The 18083-nt window shown below is 40.8% G+C and overlaps 2 protein-coding genes and 1 pseudogene across 2 annotated transcripts; 1 reads left to right on the top strand and 2 right to left on the bottom strand.

Moving 5' to 3' along the window:
* Positions 1 to 848: 848 nt before the first annotated feature.
* On the top strand, positions 849 to 10642 carry LOC136281224 (protein mono-ADP-ribosyltransferase PARP14-like; annotated as a pseudogene).
* Positions 10643 to 10751: 109 nt separating this feature from the next.
* Positions 10752 to 15043, bottom strand: LOC131793971 (polycystin-2-like protein 2). The gene is made up of 3 exons (XM_059111467.2): positions 14249 to 15043; positions 13685 to 13853; positions 10752 to 12887 (listed from the first exon to the last, which is right to left on the bottom strand). The coding sequence occupies exons 1-3, from the start codon at positions 14933 to 14935 to the stop codon at positions 11236 to 11238; spliced, it is 2508 nt and encodes an 835-aa protein (XP_058967450.2). The 5' UTR covers positions 14936 to 15043; the 3' UTR covers positions 10752 to 11235.
* On the bottom strand, positions 14995 to 17991 carry LOC136280867 (polycystin-1-like protein 3). The gene is made up of 4 exons (XM_066166603.1): positions 17365 to 17991; positions 16838 to 17075; positions 15185 to 15480; positions 14995 to 15078 (listed from the first exon to the last, which is right to left on the bottom strand). The coding sequence occupies exons 1-4, from the start codon at positions 17989 to 17991 to the stop codon at positions 14995 to 14997; spliced, it is 1245 nt and encodes a 414-aa protein (XP_066022700.1).
* Between the last annotated feature and the right edge of the window lie 92 nt (positions 17992 to 18083).

Below are 18083 nucleotides of genomic sequence, written 5' to 3'. Positions count from 1 at the left end.
ATCCACTCCAGACCCCTCTCTATTCAGAGTAAGCACCGCATCCCTAGAAAAGGCTGCGTGGTGGCCTGGGTAAGCCGAATGATCGAATGATGTTATTGTCTCTGTTAACAAGCAAGCGACCACGTTACGCCAGACCACCTACATGCAGAGTTATAACTGCGACTTCAGTGCCATCTAACACCTGTCGTTTTCGTCATGCTCCATCGCTGTAGGTCTTTCCTTCCCGCCTGCGCTCCGTACGTTTAAAGTGAAGACCAGCTCGCGCGCGCCAATCCCACTCTTTAGGCCCAGGGAAGATTTAGAGCGGCTCGACAGGCTGAGACGGCTGTAAGATCCGTATGGTTGTAGTTTTTACATCAGAGGTGGTATCCCCCATCTTCTGGCTTAAGAGCCCGCTGTCGGAAGAATGATGTCTATTTACCCATAGCTGGAGCACGGTCTCTCTGTCATGTCCTTGAACCTAGGGTCATTGCACGACTGAACTGTCCATTACACCTGGTTCGGGACTCGTTATTCACTGGCAAGCCAACTTACTCAGAAGGCCTTTCACTATCCGCCACCTGTGACCCGCTAGGTTTGGGATGGTCGCCACGGATTTGCTCAGAGTCCCTTTCTTAGTCTAATGCTTTCAAAATAAATGCATATTGTTTGATTTCCACAGTCCTGGTGTGTTATCCAATATAATTTTCCTGCTCCACCTCGGTTCAGCGCTGTCTCTTTCTCTAGAACTTTGCTGAAATCAACCAAAAAAATAAAGATTGCGTTACATATGTCACGTTACCTAATTTACATCAAGCCTCGCTTTGACTATCACTTCTCAGAAAGAAAGCGGAAGTGTTGTCCTCAATCTTCGAGGAAGGGATACCAAGCTTTCATTCGGCTGTAAGATTTGTTTTGCTGTCTTCCTCAGTTCTTGCGATTGGCAAATTAATTACAGATTTGATTGTTTTCTCGGAAAGGGAGGTTTCAATCTGGATGAGTGCCCAGTGCTGCTGAGGTAAGCGATTTGATACATCGCAGAAACATAGAACATATAAACGGAATTTCGCCATTGCTTGACCGGATTACACCAAAGTTTACAGCGTTTTGCCGGATTTATGCTTGTATTTCCGTACAGAAAGTTGCTTTATTGCTTCTTTTTAGATTTTCATATCGTTGAGCTTCAATCGTTATGATTTATTCCCTGCTTCTCGCAGAACGGGAATAAGTGGCAACGTTTTCGATGCACGCCACGTTTCGGTTGTTCATACGATTTGTTCAAATAAATAAACTTAACGATCAAGAGATCATTTGGTTAAGTTTACATTCGGTTGATAACCATAATTTGTGCGTAGAAATCAAAGTTTAAGCTCCCTGACTCGAAACTTTCATCTGAAAGAAAGGAGAAGTAGAATTATCTGTGTACTCGTTGCTGCATTTAGTTCTTCACTCATACATGAATGCATGTTCCGAGCCCTTATACCGTTAAATATCTCTGTTTGAAGCCCGCGAAATATTAACAGAATCTACCGTGAGGGTACTTAACTTAAGGTCGGAAAGGCTTCAGTGGAGATTATTTCGAAAGGAACAACTCTAAATTTCAATAGTTTTGATACACTCCTTGAATAACATGACATGAAATACTATTTCTTTTCCTTTGATGCAATTCCGTATTGATGAGGGCTTATATTTTCGACTACAGTAAGTAATTTTTGTCAGTCCAGGAGATTAAGCTCGACAGGTTTATGGTTAATGGTGTAATTTTTCCAAATGAATTTTTTATAAAATGAAGTTCATTGAAAGGGAAAACAGTCGAGACGGGAGTAACCTAAGGGAAAACCCCTTCAAATGATCTCATCTTGTCAGTCATTTTTAATATATTCACAGAGACTTGCGTTGCGCTTAAAAACGTCAGGAACATGGAAATTTCCCGGAACATTCCGTAACATCAATAACATGTAAGAACTATGAGATAAATACGTATAATTAAATAATTCAGCGACTGAAAAAGGGAAATGAACTAATCAATTGATTGGTGGCTAAATAAGTTAAAGAAAAACAAATGTTGAGATAAAATCGTATTAACTCGGAATTTGCATACAACAAAAATGCAAACGACTTCAATGAGTGAAGTTTGTTTGTTGATATGTTTAGAGAGAGGTTTTTGCTTTTTCGTTTGTCGATGGGAAGTGTATCCATCACTGAGGGAAAATAAACCCCCTCCCCTCTATGGGACATTTTTATTTTGTCATAACATACAAATCTTTAGTACGCAGGTTTGTGGAAAGCAAATCTTTACAGCATATATATATATATTTCCAGTTTTAGATATTTCATTTAATGGTCCTTCTCACACCCTGAAGATGAACAGGCTGACACACCAGGAATAGCAACAGTACAGCCTAGGATCTGAGGAATCCAGGATTCTGGGCCTACATTTCAGGTCAACACGAGATGCTGTGAACAATTACATAGAACGAATCAGTGGTTATGATGTTAAGAACGTGGACATGTTCAAACCTAATGGAAAAGCAATAGTAACGCTAAACACTGACAGAATTGCAGGTAAGTGGTAATAACTGCTTTCCTACAGCCCCGGTTTATTCTGATCATATTCACTCCTTTCAAGCTTTGGGCAGGTTCAAACACTTCCTTGTGGGTAGGCAATCGTAGATTGTGCCAGTAAATGTAGCATATTATTCTAATAGGATCGCCCGATTTGTTTGCACATAATGTTCAAAATTATGTTAGTTTTTTAAAATTATGCTACTTTTTCTTTAAGAACACTTTTCAAAAAAAGAAACAATAATAATTTCAAATTATATATACATATATTCTTAATAAAGCATGATATCCTCGTGATCTTGCTCTGATAAAACATAACTTACTACGGTACTTCATTCCAGACTAGACACGGAGACTAGATGTGTCAAAGTGTGCGATGTTGATATCACATTAGATATGTTCTGATGATGTCAAAAAATACTAAATGTGATACAACCGTTCTAGCATATCGGATAGCAGTTCTTCTTCCCGTATCTGAAAGTGGTTTGATGCCATCTGGTTGCCTGAGAAAACGGGAACTGCACAAATTATGCTCGTTTTCCAAATATGCCAAAAATTATGTAAGCACAATCTATAGTGGCCTACTTGTAAGGGAGAGGGGGATCGGGTCACGTCGAGTAACGACACTTTTACTGAATCAAACTAGATGAGAAATATAGGTTAATTACCTTGATTTCCCATGAGGACCGGCCGAGCATGCCCTTATTCAGGTTGGGCTTTTTGAAAAACTATTCCTTGCAATGAGTTTCTTTCCTTAGCAGTCTTTGATTTGAAAGTAACTCGTGGAAACTTACGGCGATTTTTTTCAGATTTTGCAAAGATTGTTCAAGAATCGAAGAGAAGGCCGCTTGAAGGTGTAACCGTCTCAATTGAAAGAGCTCCTGAATGTAAAAGCATCTTTGTGAGCGGATTTTCTGAAAATACAACAAAAGAACAAGTGGAAGAGTACTTTGATGCTTTGAGTTCATTAGAAGATGTTTTATTCAGTCCATGGGATGAGAAGGGAAAAGAGAAGAGAGCGATTGTATACTTCAAAGAAAAGAAAAGTAAGTCTCCCGTATTTATTTTCTCTAAGTATTTTTTTCTTAATAGGTACGTATTTTACTAGTTGTGGAAATGTTCATGTCTCCCCGTTATTGTTATTGAACAACTATCCCTTTGGCCTTTAAGGGCACCAATGATTTTCTCTGGCCTCAACATTTCGAACAAAATGATAGCTGCGTGGAGTGCTGTAACATCGTACTTTCTGTCCTCGTTAGGTTTAATTTGCTTACAGTGTATTCCCAATAGAATCACTGCCGCAGAAAAGTGCTGAAATTTTTTTGTAGGCCTAGACCATTTAATTCTATAAAAAATTTTCTTCCTTTTCAGGTGTGAAAAAATGTACGAAGACAGATCACTTCATAGATGGAAAAGCTTTACATGTTGAGGCTTTCTTTCCTTTTATGGGCACACTGCTACCTGTCAACGAACCGTCTAAATCATCACGTCCTACTTCGGGTGAAGTAAGAGGATCGTGGCAGCCCCAGTTCTACAAGGCTGTCGATAAAGACATCGGGGAGTTTTTGATGAAGTCCAACCAAGAGGCCAAATTAAGAGGGCTTCTTCATTCGAGTGAACATGCTTGTGTAAGGTGGACAAACGAAGAGGGATATCTGCTAATAAAATATGACACCTCAGGCAAAAGAGTTGACAAGGAGTTTGACGAGGAAGCGTGGAAAAAGAGATGTTTCGATATAATTGACCAATACATCGACGGTTGCACGACAAAAGAACTTTCAGTAGACACAGAGGTTTGGGAGGCAGTGGTTGATCAGTTGCCAAAACTGGAAAAACTTCTTCCGAAGTTCACAGCGCAAGTGAAGCTACTGACGTTGTCTCACTCCGTAAAGTTGATTTGCCAGAAGTCAAACATGCCAGAGTTTACTGACATCCTCGAAAGACGTTTGAAGGACATCAAACAGGAGGAACTCGAGAAAAAGCTAGATCAGAAGACGCTCACCGACATATCCACTGAAAAGCTACAACTCCTTCAAAATTGTGGGATTGAGAACATTTTGAAGGAGGAGTTTGATCAAGATATTCAACTTAAGATTGACTTGAGTAACAAGAACCTTCTAATTAAAACTCCCAAAGGACACATGCCATCCGTCATGACCTACCTTCGGCAGCGTTTGGACGAAATTGGTCAAAACGCAATATCGCAGCCCCCGGAAATTTTAGAAATCTTGAAAAAGTCGGGAAACGAAAGATGACGCAGGAACTTCCTGATGGATGTGCTTTTAATGTCGATGAAAAAAGCAAAAAAGTAATCCTCCTTGGGAGAACACTTACTCAAACCTGTGCAGGAAGAGAAAAGGCAGAGACTGTTCTGTTAGATGACCGTAGTCTCAAGGTAACGCAGGCTGATAATGACCTCATGCTTTCACCAAAGTGGGATGAGCTTTGTAAGAAGTTAGTAAAACGTCTGACGATCCGTCATAAACGCGAATTGACATGCATTGCCGTCTTTGGGTTCAAAAACGACGTTGAAGAGGCTGTAAAGAAAATGAGAGACTTTCGTAATGAAAAAAAAGCAACCGAAGGTGAATTCAGGCTCGATTCTCCTATCAATCGAAAGTTCTTCACTGACTACTACAAGGAAGAACTTCAGAAAATTGAGGAAGAACTCGCACCTTGTGCGGTGAAGATTTCTTTAGATGAAAGCGGTAATCGAATTAAGTATTCTGGAACAGACGACGGCGTAAAGGATGCTGAAGAACGGTTATATATTCTGCTTGACCAAATCAAAGAAAAGAGTCTCCCTATTCAAACACCTGGCATGAGAAACGTCTTGGCCCAAGATGCGGGAAAAAGCTTTGTTGACACCGTGGAGCGAGAAAACAAGTGTATCATCAGGATTGCGGAGGAAATTGAGGAAGAAGTTGAGGACGAAATGGAAGGAAGTGACGGTGATGAGCTTTCGAACACTTGCAGCAGAGGCGAGGAGGAGCTTGATGATGCTGACACATTTTTGACTAACGAGGGCAAAAAGGTGATCTGGAAGAGTGGAAATATCGAGGAAGAGCAGGTGGGTAGTCTCATAGATATAATGTATCAAACAATAAAAGTTTACGTCTTCAGTTGATTCAAATGGACAGCTATCATCGTAGGTACATTAGTGAAATGAAGTTGTCAAGTTTAACCCTTTCTCGTACTACTGATAACTAAAACCTCTCAATGTTTTCATTTGGAGTGGGCCACTGAGTAAGTATCTCAATAGATCCGAAAGGAACTATGTCTTTTTTTTATTTCCATTTTTACCTTCTCCAAATAAAGACACAGATATGCACTCGATAAAGCCTGCAACTTAATGTTTAAACATACTTTGCTACAGGCAGACGTCTTAGTGTGCTCTGTGGGATCGAAATTTAATCTTACGGTCGGTGCAATTGCCAATGCCATTAGCAAAGCTGCAGGTCCGGAGCTGCAAGGGGAGTTAAGACAGAAGACGATAGGAAGGACTTGGGGTGAAGGTGATATTGTCCACACTAAGGCAGGACACCTGAATTGCCGTTACGTCATCCACTGTGTGTGTTGTCCTTGGAAAGGAAATCCTCAGGACGAGCAGGTACGAGAATGACTTTGACTTTAATGCTGCTTTGAACATTGGCTAAAACTTAGCCACGCGGAAGAAATTGTATTCTTGGTTTTATCCTGATGCAGTTTGCTTCACTGCCATACTTCCAGCACAAATCGTCTCGTCCCACTCATTTTTTTAAAATTCTTTTGATCATAGCTTCTACAGGATCTACTGCGAAAGTGCTTTGACAAAGCTTCGGAGCTTGGTGCATGTTCTATTGGCCTACCACTTGTTGGAACCGGTAATCTTGGTTTTCCTTACGCCAGAGCTGTCCAGATTATGATCCAGGCAGCTGTCGACTACAGTCACGCCAATCCAGATTCTCCCTTGGAGGAAATAAGATTTGTCGTGTTTAGCGGTGATCAGAAAGGAATAGGAACGTTCGAAGAACAATTTGAAGAGTTTAAGAAGGAAAAAAGACCTGACGTGAAACCTCGAAAGCCACAGGTTCGCCGAAGCAAACTTAAACCTGTTCCACCTGACTTTAAATGCAAAGAGATTCAAATCGGCGAGCTATCGTTGAAGGTGTTGAAAGGTGACATAACCCAGGATAGATCAGATGCCATATGTAACGTCGTAACTCAAGATCTGAAAATGAATAGTGGAACCCTAAGCAGCGCTATCCTTGCAGCAAGTGGAAACACTGTAGAAGACGAGTTACAGTCAAAGGCACCTCAGGTCCCAGGAGATATCGTGACTACTTCAGGCGGCTGCTTGTCTGCAATGCACATCATTCATATGGTTGTGGGACCAGGAACGAAGAAACATCTTCAAACTTGCGTGGAGAAGGCGCTCAAAGAAGTGGATTCTGTGGGTTTGAGGTCAGTGTCCATTCCAGCAGTTGGTAGCGGAGGACTAGGACATACAGCTGAGCAATCGGCAGAGGTGGTGTTTGGGGCAATCCGTGCATGCACCGTGAAACCATTTAATTCCATTCGTGAGGTCAGAGTAGTTGTTTTTGATATTTCTATCATTGGTGCGTACTTAGCGGAGCTGGAAGCAATCCAAAAAGAAGCCTCGGAATCCTCTTCATGTGCTGAAGAAGAAGATGATCTCACCTATCACGAAACAGGTGCAGAATCTTCCACTGAGGAATTAAGAAGAAAACATCGTCGCCAGAAGATCATCTTTCACGGCCGCCTGGAGTCTTTTGATGCGGTTGATACTGCCTTGAAAGAAGGGGTAATGAAAGCTTGCGGTGATCCTCGTGTAATCAAGCACGAAGTGATCGGTCGTCTTTCCAAAGGAAGTATGCGAGAGCTGAAGAAAATGTCTCGTATGCGAGATGTAAAATTGGATCAACCAGAACCTGGGACTATAATATTGCAAGGGCTCCCGAAAGATGTAATGGAAATCAACTCAGAACTATCAAATGTGATCCAAGAGCACGTGGAAAGGGAGCATAAGCAGGAGCTGGCGGAGCAGATGTCGAAAACTGTGCAATGGTACCTGGTCAATACAGGAGGAAAACTCGTTCCTTTCGACAAGATGGCCAACAATGAGATAGAATCAGCCTGTAAAGCAAAGAAACCATCCCTTCTATTCACGCATCAGAACTTGAAGGCTGAAATCAATTTCGGAAATGAAGAGGTAACGTTCTTAAGATCCGGAGCAATCAAAAGGGTCCTGCGCAGAGATGGTAAGCACAGTAAAATAAACGTTAATTTTTTCCTGTCATCATCATTTTAGATGTGCAAATGAAAGTCGTTCAATTTTTTTTTATGTTTAGAATGCATAGCATAATTCTTTCAGGATGTCTCCGCCTTTGTGAAAGTAGTCGTTCTGGTATAGAAAGCAATCTATTTTCTACGGTAATCCTCAAGAGCTCATCTTTCAAAAGCTGCTTACAGGCATCTCGAGTACTGATCTCTAGAGTTGTTTAACCTTCAAATTCTGCTCTTTGTTTTTCAAGCGTAGTTAATCTGGCCAGCTTGTAATAAACAAACTAATTGTCAGAGTTACGGCAGTATTCGCAGGTAGTCAGACTGAACAAAATCGTACAAAGGAGTGAGAATCCTCCAGTCATAGTTTACCTGATTTGAATCCTTTTCTGCGCTTTTAAGTCAAGCTACGTTAAGTACTTCTTTTCTTACCTGGTTTAAGGCCAATGTCATATTATTTTTAAAATCAATATGATTGGCTAGAGTCTTCCGGCACAATTTACAGATTAAGTGTCTTTTTCGATTTTACCCAAATGACTGTGCGTCCCGCGACAAATCGAAAACAGAGCGTTTGGAAACTGATTTCGTGGTGAACAAAATTTCTCTTGGGAGAGGGGATTGTAATGCAAGTTGTCGGTCGCAATGAGACTTATATTTTTTTTAAAAACCAGTGCTGCCTCTTCCTGATGAATGGGATCCCCAGCCTCGAGATGTCAATGGAAAGGAAGAGACACTACATCTGGTCAGCCTTGAGAAGGACTCCAAAGAGTATAAAAAGGTCCAAGAGAAGTTCCTCCAAACGATGAGTGGTAAGGCGGTAATAACAAACATTGAGCGCATTCAAAATCCATCGATGCATAATTCCTATATGGTGAGGAAGCAAATTATGGATGCAAAGAATGGAACCATCGACAACGAACTGGAACTTTTCCATGGGACAAAGGCAGAAAGCATCAAAGCGATCAATGTTCAGGGATTTGATAGGAGTTTATGTGGTGCGAACGGTACGTATATGACGCAAGACGCCAAGCCGATACTATGTTTGCATGGTAAAGGTGTGGTTGTATTGATACCTAGAAGCGCAGTTAGATGGCGCGTTTTCTGTATTCATAAATTCACTCCCTGTGATGGTTACACCAATGGCAATTCAAAAAAGGTGATAATTTAACTAGGTTCGTCAGTTCTGTGTTGAACAGAGCGAAAGTATTGCAGGGTTTCGCACAAATAAAATGTCAAGTCATTGTTATCAACCGATATAAAAACTCATCGAAAGCCATATCTTTTGACCCCATGATCCATTGCTGCCAACAATTTGCTGTTAATATTTTGATTCACCTTTTTACAGGTAACGCTTATGGCGATGGTGTTTACTTCGCAAAAGATGCTTCCTATTCCAAAACATACTCAAAACCAGGCCCAAATGGTGATTGCTTCATGTATCTAGCCAGAGTTTTGGTTGGAAAATACACCGTGGGCGAGCAAGGGTGGAAAAAACCTCCCCCCAAGGACCTCAGCAAGCCAGAGATACTCTTCGACTCGCTGGTAAACAGAGAGGAAAATCCAACCATTTTCGTGGTTTTCAACGATTTCCATGTGTACCCTACATACTTAATAAGTTTTAAGACATGGGAATTATCTTGATGGGAATTATCCAGCAAACACTTTTTTTCATGAAATAGACCGTCCTTTAATTCAGGGAATAACCAGCGTGGGATGTTTCTCAATCACGAGTTAAGGCGTGTTACTTTACAACCCATAGAGTCATCTACGGTCGTAAGTCCAAATTTTTTCGGCTTGATGGGTTACTACTACCATTTTGTATAATTATGGGGCTACGCTCTGCGAGCTCCGCTATAAATAGATAGATAGATGACCTTTTTTATACACGATAATATTTTAAGCTACAAGCTTGTGGGATCGCATGAAGAAAAGGGAAAATTACATGTTATGTTAATACAACTTGAATTTAAAAATAGACAATGATATATATTATAACTTATAAGTAAAAAGCGGTATGTATGAGGCGAGCAGTTCAAGTGGAAAGTGTGTCAAATTTGAATTCCCTGGCGGGCGTTTTTTTCAGATCATCGGGACTCGAGCGTCCAACTTCTTGTTCATAGTAGCAAACAGTGTTCCATAACACAGCGCCCCGATATTTAAGCGAGTCTTTCATGTACCTTGTTTGGAACTTGGGTGCTTTTAAAAGGTCGCTCCCCTCAGAGAGTAACCATTTGAGCGACATTTAAGGATGTTTTCATACAGTGCGTCGGGAAGAGTGGCATTATAGCCTTTGTGAAAAAGCTTGAAGATGTCTAATTTAAAATACCAAGAAAGTGTAGGCCACTAGTCGTGTCTAGCTAAGCATGTCAAATGATGTCATATCTTTAGGTAGATTAAATATAATTCTTGCTGCCCTGCGGTGTACTCTCTCTATTGAACCTGATATATCAGAATTACTACAAGATCCTAACAGAACTAAAGCATATTTTACAGAAGTCAAAATTACTTTAAAATAAAATTATTTCCATGCGGCCCTTACGAGAAATTTTCAGTTTGCCTTTTTGGTTTTCCATTACCTGCGGTACCCAGCTGAGTTTCTGGTCAGCTGTCAAGCCCAGCAAGCGTGTTTTCGCAACCCACACAAGAATTGAGCTTCCTGATGGCACAGGAGCTATCGGTCTAATCGGGGTTCCTTTGCCTGGATGAAGTGTTATTTTTTACCAACCTGGTGCAATGTCCTTATAGATGTGCGGGCCAAAAGAATTTATTTTGCTGTAGGGGAGCCTTATAAATGATTTGATACTTTCACTTGTTAAACGTCCTCTGGAAAGTTTGATAGGTTGTTTGGTCTACGATTTTGCGTAGCTTATGGCTGGTCATTATCAGCCGAAAGAGTTTAAGGGCTGAATTACAAAAAACTGGTAATCAAACTGTCACTGTCACTTATTAAGAAAAACGGCATCATTTTTAGAGGAAATCCAACATTGAAAAGGTTATAAAACAATTTCTCTATACATTTGTTTAGCATTCATCGAGACATGAAGCAGTAGGAAGTTTAGCTGTGGCTCCACGAACTGTCAAGCATCTATCTTGCCCTCCACACTTCCCGCGTGGCTCATATCGCGATGAGTACACAGTTGATTTGTGGACCAATAAACCTATTTAGCTTCGGTTTGTATGTTATGTTTATCCTGGTCAGATCTCTACGTAGTTCCCGGCTTTTTTGTAAATTACGCGTACGTGTGCAAATGAACAAGACGAAACTTGAAATAAACAGTTCCTTAGAGTATTACCTGAATGGAACTCCATCTATTTGCTCATGGTCGCCAACAGCTACATTTTTTTTATTTTATGTCTCTGCCTGGCAAAACATTTGTTCATTTTATCTTAATTATCTTTTTTTCTTTTTCATCGTGGTCCGAGTGAGCCTTCAACGTAGCTCAGCAAATGATAAATGTCCTCTTCCTCCTCTGAAAACCCTGTAATAACTCTATCTAGATGTTGAAACAAGTCGTTCTTCTTTTTATCCAATTTCCGAAGAAAAGAGTCAACGACATCATCCTGAAATCTTACGTTCTTTCTACCTTTGCCCTTGCTTTGTTCGTTATAGTTGATACTTCTTATCACTTTTAACATTCTGCTTGTCTTATCAAAGAATGATTTTCTCTCCACGTTGCTTGGTGTTTTCTCTGCTTTTATTTCCCTTAAAACCCACATCTCGCTAACCTTGATATCAAAGTTCATTTTTGAACTTTTCTCGAAATCAAGGCTAACATTTGAAGTGCTTTTTTTCTCCATCTCGTCTAGCGTTCGTGAGGCCTTCGACTGTCGCAGCTTGTGACTGATCACATCGAAAAATGCTTTTCTGTCCTTTGAGCTTATGCAAGGATCTTTACTAACAAGTTCGTGCAGTACACTTTGGCCAGCGGTGTGCTTTGCTTCCAGAAGTGCATCGTTTATCATACCGATGAAAAAATTCATGCAGACGATAGTAAGGGTTGAAAGAATTAAGAAGGAGAAGATTTTGGCGTATATTTTGTGAGTCTCGGACAGTTCATTGATTGGTCTAGCTTTCACTCGCCCTAGAGTTAGCTCGAGTTGGAAATAAGTTGCTTTAAGCACCGAAGAATAGCGCTCAAATTCAGTGCCAAACATCAAAACACCGAAGTGCAGAAATGCAATAAAGAAAGTCAATAGAACAATGCTAAACGATGACAAGGATCGCGCTGATATCTTCAATACTTTGGAGAATACAGCAACTTGACTATTCAACCGAATGATTCTCAAGAGCTTTACAGTGACGATAAAAATTAGGACTCCAAGTGCAGCATTGTCTGCTTCCTGCCAAATTATAGCTTCTTGAAAACTGATGTTTGCGTCAATGTTTTCTTGCAACTTTCCCGTCGCTGTATTTACTCTACGTTGTCGTATAAGGTAAATTACAACGGCTAACACAGAAAAAACAACTTGGAGCATCTCCACCCAATGCCACACGGACTGGAAATAACGAGAGCGATGACTATAAATTCTGAAAATCTCTCTTCCAAAATGCAGAATAACGAGTAAAATAAATAGAAAAAGGCAGATCGAGTAAAACTGAAGTGAAGCTGTATCCGAAGAATCACGAGAAATGACATCAATTTGTGTCGAGGCGACTTTGAATCCCGACGCCTCAACTTCGTAGAAGTATGTGGCAACACCTAAAATATTCACTGAGGGATTAAACGAGGAAAACTCTGCGACGACAACTCTCGTTTGCTTGTCTAGCCAACAACTTTTTTTTAAATTTGTTATTATGCGATGTCCTGTTTGGTTGTCGTTCCCAAGATCTGCTATAAATCCTTCTCCATGATAAAATGACAACTGTCCCCACTTTGCTACGGTGTCGGTTTCCTTCGCACTTTGATATCGCCATGGCTTCGGGCAAAGTCGTGGCAATTCGTCGTTATTCGTGGAGTTATCAACAGGCTTCCATCCCGGCTTAAAGCAGGCGGTCTTGTCTTCGTCTGTGTTAGAATACCCTTTGTAGCATTCTTTAAACATTGCAATGGTACACGAAGCTGCAATTTTGACAAAAATGGATAGTACCAGAAGGTTATTTTGAGATTCATTGTATGTGCTGGTACGCCGCAATTCGTTATCAAAAACGGAGACATGCCCACTTCTGTTGTGCGCAACAAAACGTTTCAAAAGCGCAAAGGAGAAAATTTCATACTAACGTTTGCCTTAACGTACCGTCTTTTTTTAAGTATGGTCGCCTCTTTTGGGCCGTTCCCCATGACTTTCGCCGGCGTGGGATTTCACTCCCGATTTTGATTAAGGGCGAGTATTTTCTTCCTGACATAGGAATCCAGGACAATCAACAACGAAACCATTTAAACAACAATTATTTAAGTGGTCTGGTTCCGAGATATTTTTTTCACTTGTGCTCTGCCTTTTCTCCATACAAAGTTGACGAGACTGAAAAACTTAACTTTAAAGTTTGGATACAGGTAACTCTCTGTTGAGATAAGTCTTCGTGTTTGCCGAAGCATCTCTAATAGTAAATAGTTTCAAAGCTGACATTTCGAGCGTTAGCCCCCCGCTAATTTCACTAACGAAAGGCTAACATTCGAAACGTCAGCTTTCAAACTCTCTACGGTGGCCAATTAATGTTAACAACTCACTTGATAATACTAAATTACCCTGTTATACTCTCCCACCGACGCAGCACCACAGTTACCTTATAAACTTACCCCATTTATTCATTCACCTCACACAGTGTTAGCAATACATGTATCGGGTAAAATGGTGTGTAACCCTTGATAGATATTTAATTTGCCTTGTTATTAAAAGTACAGAATAGGAAAAGACTTACTCGATTTCACTCTGAGTTGCCTTATTCGAGGCATTCCAACAAGAAGAGAATGTTTATTTCCAATGTACGTTGTTTGTTTCTCCTCTTGACCGTTGTACCATCTGCCAGAAAACACTCCAGGAATAAAATTATCTTGCAACCAGCTCCAGTACATCTTGTCGTCTGCCACCTAAATTGATTCAAAAAAGTCAATTGAACTTTGTGACTGTATCAGTATGGATAGACAATCGAAAGAAAGAGGTACTCGTGCGAATTGAAATTAATCAGCACGTGGTAAACGAATGTTTATACACGTGCGCCCTACATCGTTTTCTTGAATTGGTCGCCTTTTGGCACGTATGTGCGGACAATATTTTGTTAAGAATGCAAAATATAGTTTTGCCCGTTCGTGAAAAACGATACGCAACATACTTCCCTTCTTGAGCCAGAAAAGTTTAATCTTCCACCATTTTTTTAGTCTTACGAATCCAATTCAGAGAATGCTGCAAGAGAGGTTAATCCTGAGCACAACTTTAGAGTAAATACCTTTTTAAATAAGTTCATAGCCAAGCAAACTTTACTCACATTACTAAAGTTTGGCAAGCCATCTCGGATTGATTTTGTCATCAGGTACCGATGGTCATTTTTGTTTCCATAGCACACTACCATCAGCAAGAAAACGAAGACCAAGTAGATACCCAACTCTGCGAAATAACGTGACAGGTTCTCTTCCTTGGCTTGGCTTCTTCTCATCTTTTCCACATCTGACAATTTCAGCTTCCAAAATCTTTCTTTCGAGCTGCTACTTTTACCTTGATTAGAATTTTCGCATTCTAGTACCTCTGATCTTTTAGCCTTTATTTTGAAAATGGCTGCGAGGATCAAAGCTGTAAAGAACAATTTTACTGGTTCCGTTAAGGTCACATCCTGCGCAAGTGAGACGAACACTGAGAAAAGCCACTGCTCGCTAACAGTCTTTTCCCAAATCAAGCTGTAGAAGACTGTAAATGTGGCAGAAACACAACAAGAAAAAAATAACCCGAACCAGGCGATACAATGGATTACAGCAGCTTTAAAACAATGGTTATCGTTACTTCTGGACCTTTCGGCTCCTTTTTGAAACAAGAACACTAAGAGTATGTTTATGGGTGCCACAATAAGCGCACTTTTAATACCAGTAACAACTTGTCTCCACGAGAATTTCAACGGTCCAACTTGGATGGGCTGTTCATATTTGCCATCTAGCTTATAGAACATCGCGTTAGCTAACATAGATGCCAGTAGCAATGAAAAGCAGCAAGAAACCCGCTGTACTCTTGTAAAGCGGCTTCTTATTGGCTTGGCTGCAACTGAAATCCAAAGATGCGACTGTGCGAGGCCTCTCCGCCATAGTCTTGCAACCTCGCTGCTGAAATCTAATTGAGTTGCAGTTGAGTCAAACATTCGCTCAATACGCCCATCTCTGCGCTCAAGAGCGAACCACTGACCGACTATGAATTTCCACGACTGATCAGATTGTACGTCACGGATAAAAATTTCCTCTAAAAACCAGGAGGGACTGTCACCAGAGTTATCATGACCAATCCGCACTTCTTGTATTGCACCAAGTGAGTTGTTAACATTAAGTACAAAGAGGTCTGAATTACCTCGAGAGAATAACATATCATCTGCACCAAGCTCTCCCTGGCAAAGCCGAAGAATGCCACTATTTCCATCAGAACCGTAAATCTCCATGGAAACTTGAGCAGTTGTGCCAGAGTTCTTCCAGACCCCTGTAGTGATCACTATTTCGTACTCGTATGTACAGTTTGGTGGGGCTGGAAGTTGTGTTGGAAGACCAAGCTTAATAAAAAGGAAAAAAGCCTGTTAGAGATATCTTTCACGTTATTAATCACTACCTGTCCGCTTTTTTTCCCCTTTTTTGTGGAGGGGGGGTGGGGGACGATAAGATACAAATAAGATTAGGAGATGTAGTAGTGTAGTTTGATCGTCCGGGTGAGTGTAGTCCGGAGAAGGGCTGTTGTCGGTAATGGTGACTGACGTCTCGACAACCTGAGCGGAAGTCATCATCAGAGCAAAGTGAAGGGTTGTTGTCAGTCGAATGTACTTAGTCCGGTTTTTATAAACTTATTGGTCAGTTTGGCGTGATATTATTGGCGGTAAGACTCAAGTGGCGTAGGTCAGTCGTGATTGGTCGGTTTCGATCCATTAGTGAAGTTAGGTCGTTCTGTTCGGTTCGTTTGTAATGTTAATGTCGTGAATGAGTCGTTTGTATGGTGCCGGTAGTGGTTGACACCTGTTGAGGGGAGTCTGTTCCAAGTTAGTAAACCAACTTTCCAGGGTCAGTCGTTGAAAGTAGTTGGTGCTGTAGGTTAGGCATTGCGCAGAGTCCCAGTAAATAGTGTGATGTTCAGCAATGTAATTGTTGATATCGCCTTTCCTCGTCGCTCGTTTGTGTTCAGTCAGTCTAGTTGTGAGGCTTCTGCCGGTCTCACCGATGTAGGAGGCGTGTCAGCCAATAACATCACGGTAAAATTGACCAATCAGTTTATACAAACCGGACTAAGTACATTCGACTGACAACAACCTTTCACTTTACTCTGATGATGACTTCCGCTCAGGTTGTCGAAACGTCAGTCACCATTACCGACAACAGTCCTTCTCAGGGCTACACTCACCCAGACGATCAAACTGCACTATTACATGTTACCCTCGGGTTAAAACCATTTACTGTTAGATAAGAAGAGCTTCAGAATGCTGGGAAACTCCAAGATTCCAAAGTGAACAATATACTTGTGCTGCAACTGAAGAACAGGTTTCAGGCCTTGGTGAGCATGGAGGATCTCATGCAGTCTGAAACACACGACGCCTTGCGGCGCAAAAGAGCTGAAAGCCTGAAACCGCATGTGAGGCACCATTATCAAGCTGACCCGGAGGAGACGGGAATGTAGGACCTTCGTTGCTTCTCTATGTTACAGCCAGTATAATGGGCAGGAACTACAAGCCACTACTCGCCAAATGCTCTTTTCTCACTCGCCAGCTACTTTCCAAATGTACGATAGTTTTTGGAGAATATTTTAAAATGTATGTGACCTCAAACAAATCTATATGTATTTTTCTAAATGGAGAACTCACTCAATGAACCGATACAAAAAAAAGACCTTGTTTTCATACTCACATCTCTTCCGTCGCGTTTGTCAGTTTTCCTAACAATAATGAGCGCGATCGTATAACAGAAGACGATCGTAGCTAACATCACAATAACTGCAATATTTCCAGTCTCTGGTAATCTATTAAACTCCACTTGAACCTTGTCAAAGTCGATAGGATTCGGTTTAATTAAGAGACTTCCTCCAAATGCTGTCAGATGGTTACAACTGCAGTTTATAAAACCATCTGTTGCAGCTAAAACCTGCAAATATTCACAAAAACAGAATGCTTTGGTTCTCATATCTTTCTGATCATACTGTTGGCACCAGAAATGGTAATCAAGTTTACTGCATTTTACTATAAAGAATAACTATTTGAGTTAAAAGTAGTTGTCATCGCCATTTTTCCAATGAAACGAACATCATCATATTATCATCAACACATATATTTGTCCAAGATTACACACCGATCCATGAAGTCCATGAATTGTGTAGATATTATTGTAAACTTTCAAACAGATTAACCAATGATTCAAATAACTAAACACCCACCCGACAGCCAGTTGTTATCCACATCTCATGCTTATCCGACCAGAACACACAGCTTCCTAAAGCCACCTTAAGAGTATAGTTCTGATATGTTTTGGAGTCATAAACTGCGCTACTGACTGGAGTGTCTTTGACTACGACGCTAAGGAAACCAAGATAGTACTTTCCCGGACGTTTAGCTAAAGCTTCTATCGGCGTAAGTGGATTCAAAAAGCACTCCGTTTCTCCTTCTTTTTTGCCTTGCGCAGTTGGCTTCCACACGCAATTACCGCTATGGGAGATAGTAGCATTGAGGTCATATTCTTGGGTCGTTGGCCGCTGACCAAAGCGCATGTAAACAAGGAGATGTACAGTTGGATCTTGCGGTAAAATTTCCAGTATCAGTAGGGTATTTTTGTGCGTGACATTTATCTCGTGGAAACGTATCTCATCTTTCTTTATAAAATACCATGACTTCTCCTTGGAAGGTGTTTGTGGTTTTAACGGCACAGCAATGACAATTTCTTCGTCTAGACTTGATACTTCCAACATTTCGCTGTTGTCGTTTTTCAAGTTCAGGACTAGAACATCAGAGTTGACTCGCTCTTTTGTACTGTGCCAAGTGTATGGGTTGAACGAAATAGACACCATCTACAATCGGTTGGAATACATCAAGTCATTCTTGTTGACAGAATAGTATTGAATTATCAAGTATAGCGGTTGTTTAATTCATGTCATGATAG

This window comes from Pocillopora verrucosa, chromosome 5, assembly GCF_036669915.1.
Source record: "Pocillopora verrucosa isolate sample1 chromosome 5, ASM3666991v2, whole genome shotgun sequence".
In the NCBI taxonomy this organism is placed as follows: Eukaryota; Metazoa; Cnidaria; class Anthozoa; order Scleractinia; family Pocilloporidae; genus Pocillopora; species Pocillopora verrucosa.
The sequence above is the reverse complement of the archived record's forward strand: the minus strand, read 5'-3'. Positions and strand labels throughout refer to the sequence as shown.